Source organism: Dendropsophus ebraccatus, chromosome 1 (genome assembly GCF_027789765.1).
Source record: "Dendropsophus ebraccatus isolate aDenEbr1 chromosome 1, aDenEbr1.pat, whole genome shotgun sequence".
Taxonomy (NCBI): Eukaryota; Metazoa; Chordata; class Amphibia; order Anura; family Hylidae; genus Dendropsophus; species Dendropsophus ebraccatus.
Window position 1 is genome coordinate 80,603,540 of NC_091454.1, and position 17,649 is coordinate 80,621,188.

General features: G+C 39.7%; 1 protein-coding gene across 4 annotated transcripts in view; it reads right to left on the reverse strand.

The window, feature by feature from the left end:
• The window catches only part of PPFIA2 (PTPRF interacting protein alpha 2), a 282,744-nt gene that overhangs the window by 118,387 nt on the left and 146,708 nt on the right, over positions 1–17,649 (reverse strand). For all 4 annotated transcript variants that reach the window (XM_069955681.1, XM_069955675.1, XM_069955687.1 and 1 more), the window contains 2 exons: positions 4,888–4,989; positions 1,374–1,538 (listed from right to left, as the gene is read on the reverse strand). In XM_069955681.1, the coding sequence (XP_069811782.1) occupies positions 1,374–1,538; positions 4,888–4,989 (267 nt within the window). The remainder of the gene's footprint in view (positions 1–1,373; positions 1,539–4,887; positions 4,990–17,649) is intronic.

The window sequence follows — 17,649 nt, forward strand, 5'->3', positions numbered from 1 at the left end:
CAGAGAAAAAAAAACTGTTTGGACCTGTTTAACTAAGCAACTATGGCACTAGCTATATATGCACTGCAGCAATGCACACCACACAATTGCACAAAAGCAACAATATATCAGTCACTCCAAACCCACAGAATCACCAACAACTCCTTTTTTAAACTCCACTTATTTTCAACCACTTGTCAGCAAGCACAGTGAGCAAGCACACACAGTGAGTGCTGAGCCTTGATTTAAGCACCTGAGATCAATTAACCCCACCCCCAGGTGCAGAGCAGACCAGAGAAAAAAAAACTGTTTGGACCTGTTTAACTAAGCAACTATGGCACTAGCTATATATGCACTGCAGCAATGCACACCACACAATTGCACAAAAGCAACAATATATCAGTCACTCCAAACCCACAGAATCACCAACAACTCCTTTTTTAAACTCCACTTATTTTCAACCACTTGTCAGCAAGCACAGTGAGCAAGCACACACAGTGAGTGCTGAGCCTTGATTTAAGCACCTGAGATCAATTAACCCCACCCCCAGGTGCAGAGCAGACCAGAGAAAAAAAAACTGTTTGGACCTGTTTAACTAAGCAACTATGGCACTAGCTATATATGCACTGCAGCAATGCACACCACACAATTGCACAAAAGCAACAATATATCAGTCACTCCAAACCCACAGAATCACCAACAACTCCTTTTTTAAACTCCACTTATTTTCAACCACTTGTCAGCAAGCACAGAGAGCAAGCACACACAGTGAGTGCTGAGCCTTGATTTAAGCACCTGAGATCAATTAACCCCACCCCCAGGTGCAGAGCAGACCAGAGAAAAAAAAACTGTTTGGACCTGTTTAACTAAGCAACTATGGCACTAGCTATATATGCACTGCAGCAATGCACACCACACAATTGCACAAAAACAACAATATATCAGTCACTCCAAACCCACAGAATCACCAACAACTCCTTTTTTAAACTCCACTTATTTTCAACCACTTGTCAGCAAGCACAGTGAGCAAGCAAGTATCATGATATTGAGGGCCCCCCTTCAGTCTGCTGGAGGTGGTCGGCAAGCTGAAAATGACGGATAATTACCACAGTTTGCATAAATCCCATTCACCTTAATGGGAGTTACATAAACAAAACAGCTTTGCTGGATATGCTGTTTCCAAAACTGTAGAGTTACAGAAAATCACCCCTCAATCATATAATGAGTGCAGGTCCTGAGGTGTCCCCAATCTGTTAAAAAATAATGTCACAGATAAATGTCCAGATGGGAATAATTCCTTTAGAATGTGCAGTTTAAAATACCGATGTGCAGTCTGAGATATGGATAGTCTGAATAGAGTATTAAAGTCATAATATATCAGCTTAACAACATACCTTCTCATCTAGAGCTTTATGATGCTCAAACAGAGACTTAAGAGCTTTTAGAACTTCCACTTCACTGGAAACACCTGAGGGGGACTGTGCTTGCCGTTTAACCACTGTCATCCTCAACGACCTCTCATGTCTTGAAACAAGGCACTCCAGATGCTCCAATAAAAGCTGTTGAAATAGAAGACACACCAATCACAAACCTTTCTTTAAAAAAACATGCCAGTTAACACAAAGGGCTATAAACCCAAGTGACACTACTACAAAGATGCAGGAAACTTCTGACAACTGCAGGATGCCAGAATCTTATAATTATTGCTGTGTGAATGGACACAAAGATTTTGAAGCTAAGAAAGGAAAAAAAAAAAAAGCTCTGGCTGTCTGTAAACAATATAAGAAATAAATCGGAATTGAAGTTTAACTAAAAATACATGTTTAAATGTAGGCATAAATATTGTAAAATATAAATTTACTTTTTTGCCTCAAAGGTCTTTGTTTCCATTGGCTGAGATTGTGATGTGGCGACATATGACTTTTCCAGGCAATCAACTCCTTCTAACAAAGCAGATAATCCACCATGATTACCGCACTCGGTGAATAGTGTCCAAAGCCACATGCTAAGTCAGGCTACTTAATAGTCCAAAATATGCAAAAGTAGCACACCCTACACAGCTTTTATAGTAAAACTGTCTTATATTCTTGGAAAAATATGGAAATTCAAAATATTACAGAGAAAGAATGAAAAACTTCAAGTGCAAGGATGGCACGATTCAGTCGTCTAGCTATAGCAGCAGCACTCCTCAAATCAGGTCATCCATGGAGGTTCTCACCCTCCACCGACAGTACAGAAGTGAGGTAAGCGCTACATTTTGGGGTGCTCCCCTTTTACAGGCACTGAAGACCTTATTGTACCGTCCTTGCACTTGGGTAAAGTTTTTCATTCTGTGATATTTTGGATTTGTAAATTTTTCCAAGAATATCAGACTGTTTTGCTATAAAAGCTGTGTATGTGTCCTGCTTTTACATATTTTCTCCAGGCAATCATCACAGCTTCAGCCAATGTAATCGGGGTCTAAAGGCTGTGTTCACACATAGCGTTTAATTAGCATTTAATTTTTGCGGAAAATGGCCAGATGCGAATAAATTTATTCGCAAATGGGCGTTTTGCGAATAAATATTCGCATCTGGGCATTTTCTGCCCGGTGCGGCAGGGGGGGGCGGGGGTGTGGAGGGGGTGTAAAAGGGAGCGCAGACTGTGGGTCCACTTAATTTATCATTTTTCTTGCCGAAAAATGATCAGGAATCCTACATTAGCTCTAAGATGGCGTAGGTTTCCTAGGCGCACACAGTGGTGTGCACAGGATTTATGTAGAGTCAGTGCGCTTCTACATAAATCTGCGTACTGTCGGAACTGCAGGGAAATTTTTAAGCCTGGCACAGAAAACGCCGGACTTAATATACAGATGTAGCCAGGCTTACCATGAGTTGCAGCCAGGGTTAACTTGATCACAATAACGCATTTAACTTGACTTCTTAATTGACTTAACATAGCCCCTGACACAATTGCTGCGTCAGGGATCAAGTTAACCCTGGCTACTACTCATGGTAAGCCTGGCTACATCTGTATGTTCCCCTAAAAGTGAACATAAAAAGAAGAACATGGCTGGCATGTTTTTTTTTTTTTTTTCATTAACCCCTGGAGGATCAGGACAATTTTTACTTTTTCGCTTTTGTCTTTTCCTCCCCACCTTCTAAGAGCCATAGCACTTTGATTTTTGCAAGGCCATGTAAGAGCTTGTGTTTTTCAGGACCAAGAGGACTTTGCAATGGCACCCTTCAATCCACCATAAAATGTATAACAAAACTCCTAAAATATTATTTCGCACTTACACAACGCACTTTCAGGAAGGCTAGGTTCACACTGCAATTTTGCAATCGTTTTTTTTCATCCGTTTTTTGCAAAAAACGGATGGAAAAAACAGATGTATTAGTGTGCATCCGTTTTGATCAGTTTTCCAATTGACTTCCATTGTAAAAAAAACAGAACAAAAGGGATCCATTTTTTTTAACGGACACAAAAGTAGTGTCAGCTACATTTTTGTGTCCGTCAAAAAAAAAAAACGGATCCGTTTTGATCCGTTTTTTTTTTTTACAATGGAAGTGAATGGAAAAACGGATGCACACAAATGCATCCTTTTTTTCATCCGTTTTTTATAAAAAAGTATGGAAAAAACGGATTGCAAAAACGCAGTGTGAACCCAGCCTAAGGATGGGTTCACACTGCGTTTTTGCAATCCGTTAAACGGATATGTTTTTTTAACGGACAAAAAAATAGTGTCAGCAACGTTTTTGTGTCCGTCAAAAAAGGATCCGTTTTGATCCGTTTTATAATGGAAGTCAATGGAAAAACTGATCAAAACAGATGCACACAAATGCATCCACTTTTTGCAATCCGTTTTTCATCTGTTTTTTGCAATAAAACGGATGAAAAGAACGGATTGCAAAAACGCAGTGTGAACCCAGCCTAACACTGACATGTTTCACTGACATCACTAGTTGCGGCACGACAGTGCAGTGATTGGCTGAGCAGGCCAGCACTGAGACAGACCTGGAGCCAGTATTGAAGGGCATCAGGTGGAGAGTGGACAGGTAAGTATGGCTGCTTTATTGCTTTTTACTATAAGAGCAGCACAGCATCTTAGTTTTTACAAGGTTCTGGACTCTATTCTCCCAGTGGAATAAAAATCTGCTGCAAGAATAATAATGCTGCAAGAATTTAATAATACTCAGTAAATTTCACTGTAAAACTCACAGCATGGAATCAGCTGTTACACTCTACATGTCAAGGCACCCTCAGAGTGCATTGAGGTCCTTTTGACTTTACTGGAAAAACTATATAACAACTAATAGTTGTTATATAGTTAGACAAATTTATCAATCAGCATGAGGCACAGAAATAAAAATAATGTACTCTTTGACTAGTTTAGGATTACAGTACACAGTAAGGACCCTATTACACAGAGCGATAATCGTCCGCATCTGGCCGATTCAGACAATTATCTCTACGTGTAATAGAGACAATGATCAGCCGATGAGATAATCTTTGGCTGATCGTTGTTTTAGGTTTGGACCTAAAATTATCAGGTGGCGAACGCACATTGCTAACGACGGCTGACGGCTGATGATTACCCAAACACCTGATCCCTTACCTTTTCCTACTCCTGGTTGCTCCGCAGCTTTCCGATCTTGAGGACAGGAGGGTCTGAGCGGCCTGTCAACTGATAGGTCACTCAGACCCTGCTGCCGCCGGGACCAGGAAGCTGCAAAGCACAGGGGAGAAGACCGGGAGCAGGGAGAGGTAAGGGATCCGGTGTTTGGGCAAGGGCTTAATGGACATCACTAACAATGTCCATGCAGCCCTTAAAGCCTGATTATCAAGCTGTCCAATAGGTTCAGTAAACAAGCTCTGTTGGCCCGTATAATAGTACCCTAAATCTGCCCCAAAGAGCTGGGTACTTACTCTTGTGTTGTTTCTTTCTGCTTTGAGTTCTGAGATCTCTTCCTCCTTTTCTAGAAGCTGCTCCCTGCATGCATTCAATTCTTTCGTCAGTGCAGCAAACTCCTGTAGAAAAATGATAAAAATGAGTCATATATAGCATTAAAGTGATATACTGACTTGGATAAGGCCTAGAATGCAATGGTCCATTTAATTCCAAAATTTCATATGTAGCAGTAGTTCACATCTGAAGATTTTACTTCTACTAGCATAAGCCCAGATTTATCAAGATTTAGAAAAAGTTTATTCATGATAAATTATACATGGATCATGCACAAGCATGTGTGTGGCAATGGTTAATATCATAGATACGTAGCTCTGCAATTGTCATCAGCCGCCTTTAATAGTGGCCGTCGTTTTAAGGCTAAAAAAAAAGGATGTTATTTATTTAATGAACACCATTATTTGTACAATCAAAACCTCAAAATGAAGTCCGTCCTAACAGACTGTTATCAAATGGCCAAAAAGTCAATGTGGGAACATGTCCTTTAAGTGTTTACTTTCTTTCTCCATATACACATAATTGTTACCTGTGTTCGTTCTAATTTTGCAGTTTTTTTGTTTCCAACAGCAACCATGGAATGAAAACAATCTGTAATAAGTAAATATAAACAAAAGAAGCTGGCCAGGGAGAAAGCAATCAGCATCAGGTCTCTACAAAGCTAGCAGTACACTAAATGGGGGACTCAGGTTCCAATCTAAGATATGGGGGAGCTCACCTAAAATTCAAGAAAAGCAAGGGGTGCAGCTGAGTGTCCAAAAAACTAACCTTATGCAAACAAAAAAGAAAAGCTGGACACTATAGTAAAGCGCACACCACTATATCCAAACAAAATACAATGTTTATTAGGACAAACAACAAGACACCACAACAAACAGCAATAAAATCAATTAAAAAACCACATAGGTATATTGAAAACTAAGTAGGAGGACCATATACTCTCCTACTTCACCAGGAAATCAAAGATTGTAAATAATGCTCCACATGATCAGATGTAAAATAAGATACATAACAAGAGTGTGTCACTGTGTGTGACGACACATGTTGGGTCTGCACCAGGGCATCTGCTCCCATGTAATTGAATTGGTGTTGTATACATGGTTTGGCTCCCTTTTTATGCCAGAGGTTTATATTGGTGTTTACAATGATAATGATTTTTTGCACGTTTGCACTGTAGCACCTTTTGCTTCCTACACTGTAATATTTATTATCTATAGATCTTTTTTTTTTTTTTTTTACTCTTGGGAGCCACTCTTGTTATGTATCTTATTTTACATCTGATCATGTGGAGCATTATTTACAATCTTTGATTTCCTGGTGAAGTAGGAGAGTATACCGTCCTCCTACTTAGTTTTCAATATACCTATGTGGTTTTTTAATTAATTTTATTGCTGTTTGTTGTGGTGTCTTGTTATTTGTTCTAATAAACATTGTATTTTGTTTGGATATAGTGGTGTGCACTTTACTATAGTGTCCAGCTTTTCTTTTTGTTTGCATGGGGGACCCAGGTTCGACCCCAGTTGAAAAATGCTCAACTTGAGAAACAAGCACTCAAGCATTTTAGTGCTCACTCAACACTACATACCAACTTGTTGTAAAGTTATCTAATGTTCTGCTGTCATACGTTTTTATCATGAACCACATTTGGTCTATGACTGTCCAGGTCATCAATACTGTTTATAATTTTTTTAATTAATAATGGCTTTTAGTTTATATTGTGTCAGATGATTAATCTATGTTTTTTTTTTCAAGGCCCAAAACAATATGTTGCAGTATTATGGATTGTAATATTAATGCAAAAGTATTCTTGACATACAGTATTAGGCCAGGTTCAGACTATGTAACTGTGCGGCTGTATTTGCGGCTGTAATTGTGCGGCGGTATTTTTGGTGGTTCATGCGTACGCTGGAAAGTATAGGATATACGGCTGCACAGTGTACACTATGTATGAATCTACGGCCCGATCGTAAACGGACCCGTAAAAAATGAACAAGACCATTGTTTGTGGCTGGACATGCGGCCGAGGATTGACAGGCGGTCCGTACGGAGTACTTCAAAAATAGCCGACAATGATGCCGAATGCCGATGCCTCTAATAGTTTATATATTAAATTAATAAAACACATTTTCTTTGTAATAAATTCAGTTTCGTTGGTCAATAATTTAATTCTAACGAATCCATCATTTGGCAATTAAATATACTGTTAAAATAAATAGATATATAAATAAATGTATATTTATATATATATTTATTTTTTGACAGTATATTTAATTGCACAATGATGGATTCATTAGAATTAAATTATTGACCAACGAAACTGAATTTATTTAATCGAAAATGTGTTTTCTTAATTAAATATTAATTAGTACAGGAAGCTCCATAAGCCGTTAATTCATATGCCGGCAATAGAGCTTTCTGTACTAATCATCACTTTACTTTAATGAAAACATCAAATGTTTCTTCTAATTATGTTATCACAATAGCATTATTAGAAGAAACATTTAGAATTATATGTGCGCTCAGCTGATTGGCTGATCGGCTGAGCGCACATATAATGAGCCGGTCCGCAGCACAGTGACTGGGATGGGTGCAGTCTGACATCAGTCTGGCCCCCAAGGGGTTAAGGGGGATGCAATGCATCCTCCCTTAACCCCTTGGGGGCCAGACTGTAAGCAGCGATCTGTAAAGATGCTGCATACTGTAAGGTGCACAACACCGCTCACAATGATGGGTGTTGTGCTCCTGTTTGTGTGTTTTTTGTGTGTTTCTCCCTTTTTGTTTTTCAGATATCGGTATCCTGTGGATTACGTCGGATTACGTGGACTACGCCGATGACCAGCGTTTTTTTTATGTTTTCTTTTAATAAAATGGTCAATGAGGGGTGTGGGGGTGTTTTTATTTGAATAAAAAAATTTTTTAACTTGTGTCTTGTCTTTATTTCTTTACTTTATAGACTTAGTAGTGGAAGCCGTCTAATAGACGGAATCCATTACTAAGTTGGGGCCTAGTGTTAGCCGGTATAAAATGGCTAACCCTAACCCCCTATTATTACCCCAGTACCCAATGCCACCAGGGGTACTGGGAAGAGCCGGGTGCCAGTGGTCCCGGAGCGTCAAAATTGGCGCTCCTGGACCGGGCGGCAGCAGGCTGGTAAGATTTAGGCTGGGGAGGGCCTAAACCAATGGCTCTTCCCACCCTGGTGTTACCAGGCTGCTGTCGTTTGGTTTTTAACCCGGCTGGTTATAAAAATAGGGGGGACCCTATGCGTTTTTTTTAATTATTTATTTATTTAAAAAAAAAACCGCATAGGGTCCCCCCTATTTTTATAACCAGCCGGGTTAAAAACCAAACGACAGCAGCCTGGTAAGACCAGGGTGGGAAGAGCCATTGGTTTAGGCCCTCCCCAGCCTAAATCTTACCAGCCTGCTGCCGCCCGGTCCAGGAGCGCCAATTTTGACGCTCCGGGACCACTGGCACCCGGCTCTTCCCAGTACCCCTGGTGGCATTGGGTACTGGGGTAATAATAGGGGGTTAGTGTTAGCCATTTTATACCGGCTAACACTAGGCCCCAACTTAGTAATGGATTCCGTCTATTAGACGGCTTCCACTACTAAGTCTATAAAGTAAAGAAATAAAGACAAGACACAAGTTAAAAAAAATTTTTATTCAAATAAAAACACCCCCACACCCCTCATTGACCAATTTATTAAAAAAAAAACATAAAAAAACGCTGGTCATCGACGTAGTCCACGTAATCCGACGTAATCCACAGGATACCGATATCTGAAAAACAAAAAGGGAGAAACACACAAAAAACACACAAACAGGAGCACAACACCCATCATTGTGAGCGGTGTTGTGCTCCTTACAGTATGCAGCAACTTTACAGATCGCTGCTTACAGTCTGGCCCCCAAGGGGTTAAGGGAGGATGTATTGCATCCCCCTTAACCCCTTGGGGGCCAGACTGATGTCAGACTGCACCCATCCCAGCAAGGAAGGGGTTAACTGACCCCCCCTTCCTTGCTAGGAGGGGTGCAGTGCTGGGGAGGGGGTGGGGAGAGCTCTATACTCACCCCGATGTGTCCTCTTCGCTGGTCCGCAGCACAATGAAGTCACTGTACTGCGGACCGGCTCATTATATGTGCGCTGAGCCGATCAGCCAATCAGCTGAGCGCACATATAATTCTAAATGTTTCTTCTAATAATGCTATTGTGATAACATAATTAGAAGAAACATTTGATGTTTTCATTAAAGTAAAGTGATGATTAGTACAGAAAGCTCTATTGCCGGCAATATGAATTAACGGCTTATGGAGCTTCCTGTACTAATTAATATTTAATTAAGAAAACACATTTTCGATGAAATAAATTCAGTTTCGTTGGTCAATAATTTAATTCTAACGAATCCATCATTGTGCAATTAAATATACTGTCAAAAAATAAATATATATATAAATATACATTTATTTATATATCTATTTATTTTAACAGTATATTTAATTGCAAAATGATGGATTAGTTTAAATTTAATTAGTGAACAACGAAAGGCACTTTATTACAACGAAAATGTGTTTTATTATTTTAATAGATTAACCATGAGAGACATCGGCATTACTGCAGAGGATCGCAAACCCCGGTAATAGCGATTCATGTAAACTGTGTTCCCTGCTTTCCCAGATGCATCCAGAGGTGTTTGCATCACTTTCTTAAGATTTTATTTGTTATTTTTAGTTGAACCAGATTTCCAAGTAAATGACCGTATGTTTTGAGCCGCATGTCTATTTTTTCCCACGGCCGGAGTTTCATCCGCACATTTACAGCCGCATAAAAAATACAGCCGCACAGTTACATAGTGTGAACCTAGCCTAAGGCTATGTTCACACAACGTACTGTATATTTTCATAAAAGTCAATCGGCAATCGGCAACAACGGCCGTACTTTTTACGAAAATATTTGTTGCTTTGCCTTCTATGGAATCCCAGCCGGAGCGTATACACATAGTATATGTTCCGGCCGGGATCTTTCGCGGCACCGTAGAAAACTGGCATGTCAGTTTTCTGCGGCCGCTATTCAGTGAAGATCATCCGGCAGGCACTGCAGTATCGGACGGGATGATCTTTTCTGAGACCGGACGTTCTTTTTTTTTTTTTTTTTTTTTTTTCTTGCTTTGCAGTTCTCCTAAACTCTGTGGGCATGTACAAGAAGTGATCTTCCCATCTGCCCTCAGAGCCTGCCAAGAGCAGGAGTGCAGAAGGAAAACTCCAGGAGATAGTGACTGCAGCACACATATAGTAGTACAGTTTTAATATCACTCCCATATAGTTTGAAAATCATATTACCAAATAATAGTTAAGATTGGAAAAAGTTGCACACTATACCCCACTATAGGTCCCTCGTGTGAGCCTACATCGCTAGACGTGAATTGTTCACTGCTGAGTGATATGCTGGCCCAGCACCAGCAAAAGTGTCACTCAGTGCCTCAAATAACTGGGTACCCAGTACAATACCTCTATATATGATGTATATGACTATATATAGTGATTATAGTGATAACTATCAGTCAGTTCAGTTGACTGATAATTATCAGTACATATAGTCAGAGACATCATATCTAGAGGTATTGCATTGGGTACACAGTTAATTGAGGCGACTCTCTTTTTGTTTGTTTGTTTGTTTAAGGTTGATTTAAAGATAGAAAACGTAAAAATAAAAATGAAACATATATTGCAAAGCTACTTGCAATCACAACTACTAATAAATAAATAAATAAATATATATATATATATCTATCTATCTATCTATATATATATATATATATATATATATATATATATATATATATATATATACAATCACACTACCGTTCAAAAGTTTGGGGTCACATTGAAATGTCCTTATTTTTGAAGGAAAAGCACTGTACTTTTCAATGAAGATAATTTTTAAACTAGTCCTAACTTTACACATATACACTCTATACATTGCTAATGTGGTAAATGACTATTCTAGCTGCAAATGTCTGTTTTTTTGGTGCGATATCTGCATAGGTGTATAGAGGCCCATTTCCAGCAACTATCACTCCAGTGCTCAGAAGGCTAATTGATGATTAGAAAATCCTTGTGCAATAATGTTCACACATCTAAAAACAGTCTAGCTCGTTACAGAAGCTACAAAACTGACCTTCCTTTCAGCAGATTGTGTTTCTGGAGCATCACATTTGTGGGGTCAATTAAACGCTCAAAATGGCCAGAAAAAGAGAACTTTCATCCGAAACTCGACAGTCTATTCTTGTTCTTAGAAATGAAGGCTATTCCATGCGAGAAATTGCTAAGAAATTGAAGATTTCCTACAACAGTGTGTACTACTCCCTTCAGAGGACAGCACAAACAGACTCTAACCAGAGTAGAAAAAGAAGTGGGAGGCCGCGTTGCACAACTAAGCAAGAAGATAAGCACATTAGAGTCTCTAGTTTGAGAAACAGACGCCTTACAGGTCCCCAACTGGCATCTTCATTAAATAGTACCCGCAAAACACCAGTGTCAACATCTACAGTGAAGAGGCAGCTGCAGGATTTTGGGCTTCAGGGCAGAGTGGCAAAGAAAAAGCCATATCTGAGACTGGCCAATAAAAGAAAAAGATTAAGATGGGCAAAAGAACACAGACATTGGACAGAGGAAGACTGGAAAAAAATGTTGTGGACGGATGAATCCAAGTTTGAGGTGTTTGGATCACAAAGGAGAACGTTTGTGAGACGAAGAACAAATGAAAAGATGCTGGAAGAATGCCTGACGCCATCTGTTAAGCATGGTGGAGGTAATGTGATGGTCTGGGGTTGCTTTGGTGCTGGTAAGGTGGGAGATTTGTACAGGGTAAAAGGGATTCTGAATGAGGAAGGTTATCACTCAATTTTGCAACGCCATGAAATACCCAAATAAAAGTAGTAGAAATAAGAAAATTCCAATGTGGTTAACTTCAGCTGTAAGGGGTGCAATAAACGATAAGAAACAAGCATTCAGACTACTAAAACAAGAAGGTAGTGGGGAAGCATTGAGCAATTATAGACAGAAGAATAGAATGTGTAAAAAGCAAATAAAAGAAGCAAAAATAGCAACAGGAAGAAGGATAGCCACAGAAAGTAAAACTAATCCAAAATGTTCTTCACCTATATAAACAACAAAAGACTTAAAACCGAAAATGTTGGTCCCCTCAAAAATAATCTGGGTGTACAGTGGAGGGGAAAGAGGAAAAGGCCAATCTATTAAATAAATTTTTCTCTACTGTATTCACAGAGGAGAATCCCATAACAGAGGACATGACTAGGGATAATATAAATCCTCCCATAAATCTCACCTGCCTAACACAACAAGAAGTGGGGAGACACCTTAACCCCTAGACGACCCAGGGCGTATAGTTACGCCATGGAAGTCTGTCCCCAGACGACCTAGGGCGTAACTGTACGCCCTGGGTGTTTCTCCCGCTATGAAGCGCGCTCCAGAGCGGAGCGCGCTTCATAGCAGGTGGGGGCCGGCTGCAGTGAGCAGCCGGGACCTCACCGGTAATGACACGCTGCAGCGATCGCGCTGCCGCGTGTCATTAACTCCTTAAAAGTGATCAAAACGTCCGATCTTCACAAATATGGTTTTAATAAAAACTAGAGATCATGGCGGGAAAAAGGACACCCCATACAGCCCCGTAGGTGAAAAAATAAAACCGTTATAAGCGTCACAATAGTCCCATTTTATTTATAATTAATTGCCAAAAAAAAGGATTTCATTTAAAAAAATATATAACATTAGAGAATCTGCGTAAACCTGCATATGGTTGTGTTTGGGCTGACCTATAGAGTAATAGTATCATGTCGCTTTTACCATATAGTGCATTACGTAGACACAGGAACCCCCCAAACGTTACCATATTGCATTCTTTTTTGCGATTTCACCAATTTATATCTTCATAAATAATATATTTGGAATTCCATCATACATGTTATGGTAAAATGAATGACGCCATTACAAAGTACAACTATTCCTGTAACAAATAAGCCATTACATGGCCTTGTAGATAAAAAACTGAAAGTGCTAGAGCTCTTAGAAGGGGAGGAGGGAAAAAACGGAAACACTAAGATCAAAATTTGCACGGTCCACTGGGTCATTTTGGGCCTGGTCCTCAAAGGGTTAAAAACATTAAAATCCATAAGTCACCAGGCCCAGAAGGTATCCATCCTAAAGTTTTGCAAGAATTAAGTACTGTGTTAGACAGACTGTTATTCCTAATATTTAAAGATTCAATTACGACAGGGATTGTTCCACAGGACTGACGCATAGCTAATGTGGTACCAATATTCAAGAAGGGGTCAAAGAGTGATCCTGGAAACTACAGGCCCGTAAGTCTAACATCTATAGTAGGTAAAGTATTTGAGGGGTTTGTAAGAGATGCTATACTGGTGTATCTTAATGAAAATAATCTTATGACGCAGCATCAGCATGGATTTATGAGGGATCGGTCCTGTCAGACTAATCTGATCGGCTTCTATGAAGAAGTAAGTTATAGACTGGACCTGGGGGAGGCTGTGGATGTTGTATATCTGGACTTTTCAAAGGCATTTGATACTGTGCCACATGAAAGGTTGGTCTACAAAATGAGGATGCTGGGAATCGGGGAAAACGTATGCAAATGGGTAAGTAAGTTGTGTGATAGAAAACAGACGGTGGTCATTGATGGAACATATTCAGATTGGGTTTTAGTTACTAGTGGGGTACCACAGGGGTCAGTGTTGGGTCCACTTCTTTTTAATATTTTTTATTAATGATCTTGTTGAGGGGCTACAGAGTAGAATCTGCATTTTTGCAGATACTAAACTGGGTAAAGTAATCAGCACAGAGGAGGATAATATCATATTACAGAGGGATTTGGAGAAGCTGGAGGCTTGAGCAGTGAAATGGCAAATAAAGTTTAATGTGGATAAATGTAAGGTTATGCACTTGGGCCATAGAAATAATCAGTACAGTTATGTGCTAAATAATAAAACACTGGGTAAAACTACTTCCGAAAAGGACCTGGGGGTATTGGTGGACAGTAAACTCAACTTTAATGATCAGTGCCAGGCAGCAGCTGCCAAGGCGAATAAAATAATGGGATGCATCAAAAGAGGTATAGATGCTGAAGATGAGAACATAGTTTTGCCTCTTTATAAATCACTGGTCAGACCACACATGGAATACTGTGTACAGTTTTGGGCACCGGTATATAAGAAGGACACAGCTGAACTGGAGTGGGTGCAGAGGAGGGCAACAAAGGTCATTAAGGGAATGGGTGGGTACCAGGACAGGTTATCAAGCTTGGGGTTATTTACACTAGAAAAAAGACGTTTTAGGGGCGATCTGATCACAATGGACAAATATATGAATGGACAGTACAGAGGTCTTTGTAACGGTCTTTTTACTCCTAGGTCTGTAACCATGACTAGGGGGCATCCTCTACGACTAGAGGAAAGAAGATTTTATCATCAGCATCGACGCGGGTTCTTTACTATACAAGCGGTAAGACTGTGGAACTCTCTGCCGCATGATGTTGTCATGGCCGATTCATTAAATAAGTTCAAGGGATGCCTGGATGCTTTTCTTGAACAATATAATATCACAAGTTATGGGCATTAGATTTCCGGTGATACGTTAATCCAGGGATTATTCTGGTTGCCATTGGAGTCGGAAGGGAGTTTTCTCCCTTTTGTGGGGCAATTGTCGTCTGCCTCATGAGGGTTTTTGCCTTCCCTGGATCAACACAGTAGGGTTTCCCTAGGTTGAACCTGATGGACTCTTGTCTTCTTTCAACCTTATTTACTATGTTACTATGTTACTATGTTACTATGTTACCCAGTGGACAGCGCTTGATTGGAGCCAATTTCATCCTACAACAGGACAGTGACCCTAAACACACCTCCAAATTGTGCAAGAACTATTTACAGCAGAAGCAGGCAGCTGGTATTCTATCGGTATTGGAGTAGCCAACGTAGTCACCAGATCTGAACCCCATTGAGCTGCTGTGGGAGCAGCTTGACCGTATGGTACGCCATAAGTGCCCATCCAACCTATCTAACTTGTGGAAGCTGCTTCTAGAAGCGTGGGGTGCAATTTCTCCAGCTTACCTCAACAGATTAATAGCTAGAATGCCAAAGGTGTGTAATGCTGTAATTGCTGCAAAAGGAGGATTCGATGACGAAAGCAAAGTTTGATGTAAAAACAATGTTATTTCAAATACAAATCATTATTTCTAACCTTGTCAATGTCTTGACTCTATTTTCTATTCATTTCACAACATATGGTGGTGAATAAGTGTGACTTTTCATGGAAAACACAAAATTGTTTGGGTGACCCCAAACTTTATATATATAATGTGACAGTGGCTCTTTTTTTTACTTCTTTTGGTAGAAAGTTATCTAATACAGTAAGTTGGAGTTGCTGCATGTCCCCATTTATTTTTTCTTTCCTGTGAATGTACACCATGTTCATATAGATGATTTGCCCTATGGTCACAAAGGGATAGTTCTACCATGCAACTTCTTGTGCATTCATGTTGTAACTGTTATTTTAAGGGAATATGAAGGAAATATTAGTTGTTGTTGTTTTTTTTTTTAACTTCTTAAGAAGTTAAAAAGCGTTCCTTATCTAATAAACTGATGCTATATCCCTAGGATAGTTCACAGTTTATGAAAATATATATAAATTTATATTTCCAGAATACTACTGCACAATTTCTGCTGGTGGCATAACCTTTTATGATCAAATATAAAAGGTTTATTATTATTAAGATTATTTGTATTATTTATTTTTTTTATTAAAGTGTAGGTTTACTAAATTGCCTAGTGCAGTGTTTTTCAAGTAAACCTGTATAAGGCTATCTTCACACAACGTAAGAGACCGGCCATTCCGTACCTGGTCGGGTCGCGGAAAGGCCAGTCTCTGAAAAGATCATCCCAAACGGTACTGCAGTGATCTTTTGAGCAGCAGAGTTCTGATGCGGAAGTCAATAAATAGTGGCCACAGAAAACTGACATGTCAGTTGTTTGCGGCGCTGCTAGGGATCCCGGCAAATTAGACAAATCTAATCTGCTGATAAGCCCCTTTTCACGCAGGAGGCACAGAGGATGAAGATATGTCTCTTACCTTCATCCTCGGGGGCATTCCTGTGCAATTTGTCTTTTACTCCTCAGTCCGGAAAGACTGTTAGGAGCAGTGCCCCACCCCCATAGTGCCAATCCGCCCCCAGCCGGCCCATCTCTTGATGATAATCCCTTAATGGTAATCAATGGAGCGGGCCAGCCGGAGGGGCAGGGCAGTGCTTCTAATGGTCTTACTGGACTAATGAGTAAACAACTAACTGTATGGGAAGTGCAGCAAGGATGAAGGTAAGAGACATACCTTCATCCTCGGCGCCCCCTGGGCAATAGGGAACTATTAGCAGGTTGGATTTGTTTAACCTGCTGATAGTTCCCCTTTAAATAGAATGGGAAAAATATACTTCCAATTCCTGATGAATCCATTAGAAAAAGAACCGCAGTGTGTGGTATGACTCTGGTGGGGGCCTTTTTACTCTTTCCCTCTTTTTCTTTTCATGTAGGGGTGAGACTTCTAGTGCTGGTGGCATTCATTTCCTTGGAGATGTAACCAATCATCTTGAAATTTACTTTCCTTTCTTGGTGGCTATTATTTTAGCATTGTTTTTATATTAAAATTTGTATTGACTTACAGTATGAAAGTGTTTTTAAAAAGACCTTAATCTACATGATAAACATTACATATTGGATATTAGCATATGGCTACACCATAAATACCAGTTACTAAATCAGTTCCCAGGGTGATTTGTATTTGTTTCACATAACATGCATTTGACATAAGTGAAAGCATTTTGCCATCCCCTTTGTATTACAGTATTATGCAATAGTACAGGATGCTAATGGCCTGAGCTCCTATATTTGCCTTCCAGATGTACATGAACCAGGGGAATTCTGTCATCCACAATCATTGTTTGTAACAGAAATGTTGTATGTTTGGTCATAGTTTATAAGCCCAGGGCTAAAAAACCCTTTGCATACTTAATGTAATTTGACAAGCACAACTGCACTCTTAAAGTTTGTACACAAGTTATTCATCTGGGAAACTGGTCAAGAAAGCTATATAAATGTAACTACAAAAATAAATCATCACCTTAAATATATATTTTTTTTATTTAACAGCAAGTATGCAGCTTTAGTATTCTGCCATCTCAGCCATGTCTTACTATTTTTTGTGATTAGTGTGTCCTTGCTGTTGACTGTGCATTTTATATACTGCACATAGTACCTGTTAACCTTCCTCCATCCTCATGTACTACACAGTCTCTCTGTTCTCAGCTCACAAATGGAGTAAATTTGCTAATCAAGAGATTTCCAAATAAAGGAATAAATATTGCATAACATGTATAACATGCACAAAATTTATTTTTTGGCACATTTATCAATGAGCACCGCTGGGTACACCATGGAAAAGGCCCTCAGGCCAGCTGCACTCAAGGCGCTCATGCTAGCTGCACTGGGCATACTGTCTGGGTATTATAGTCAATGGCAATGTAGTCTTTTGATCCAAAACCAGGAGTGGAGAAAAAAGGTATTTCCCTTTACGTCCTCAGCAGCAGCACAAATGGGGGAAGATCCTATCTTCCTGCAATGGTAGGACAGATGGTACTAATAAAA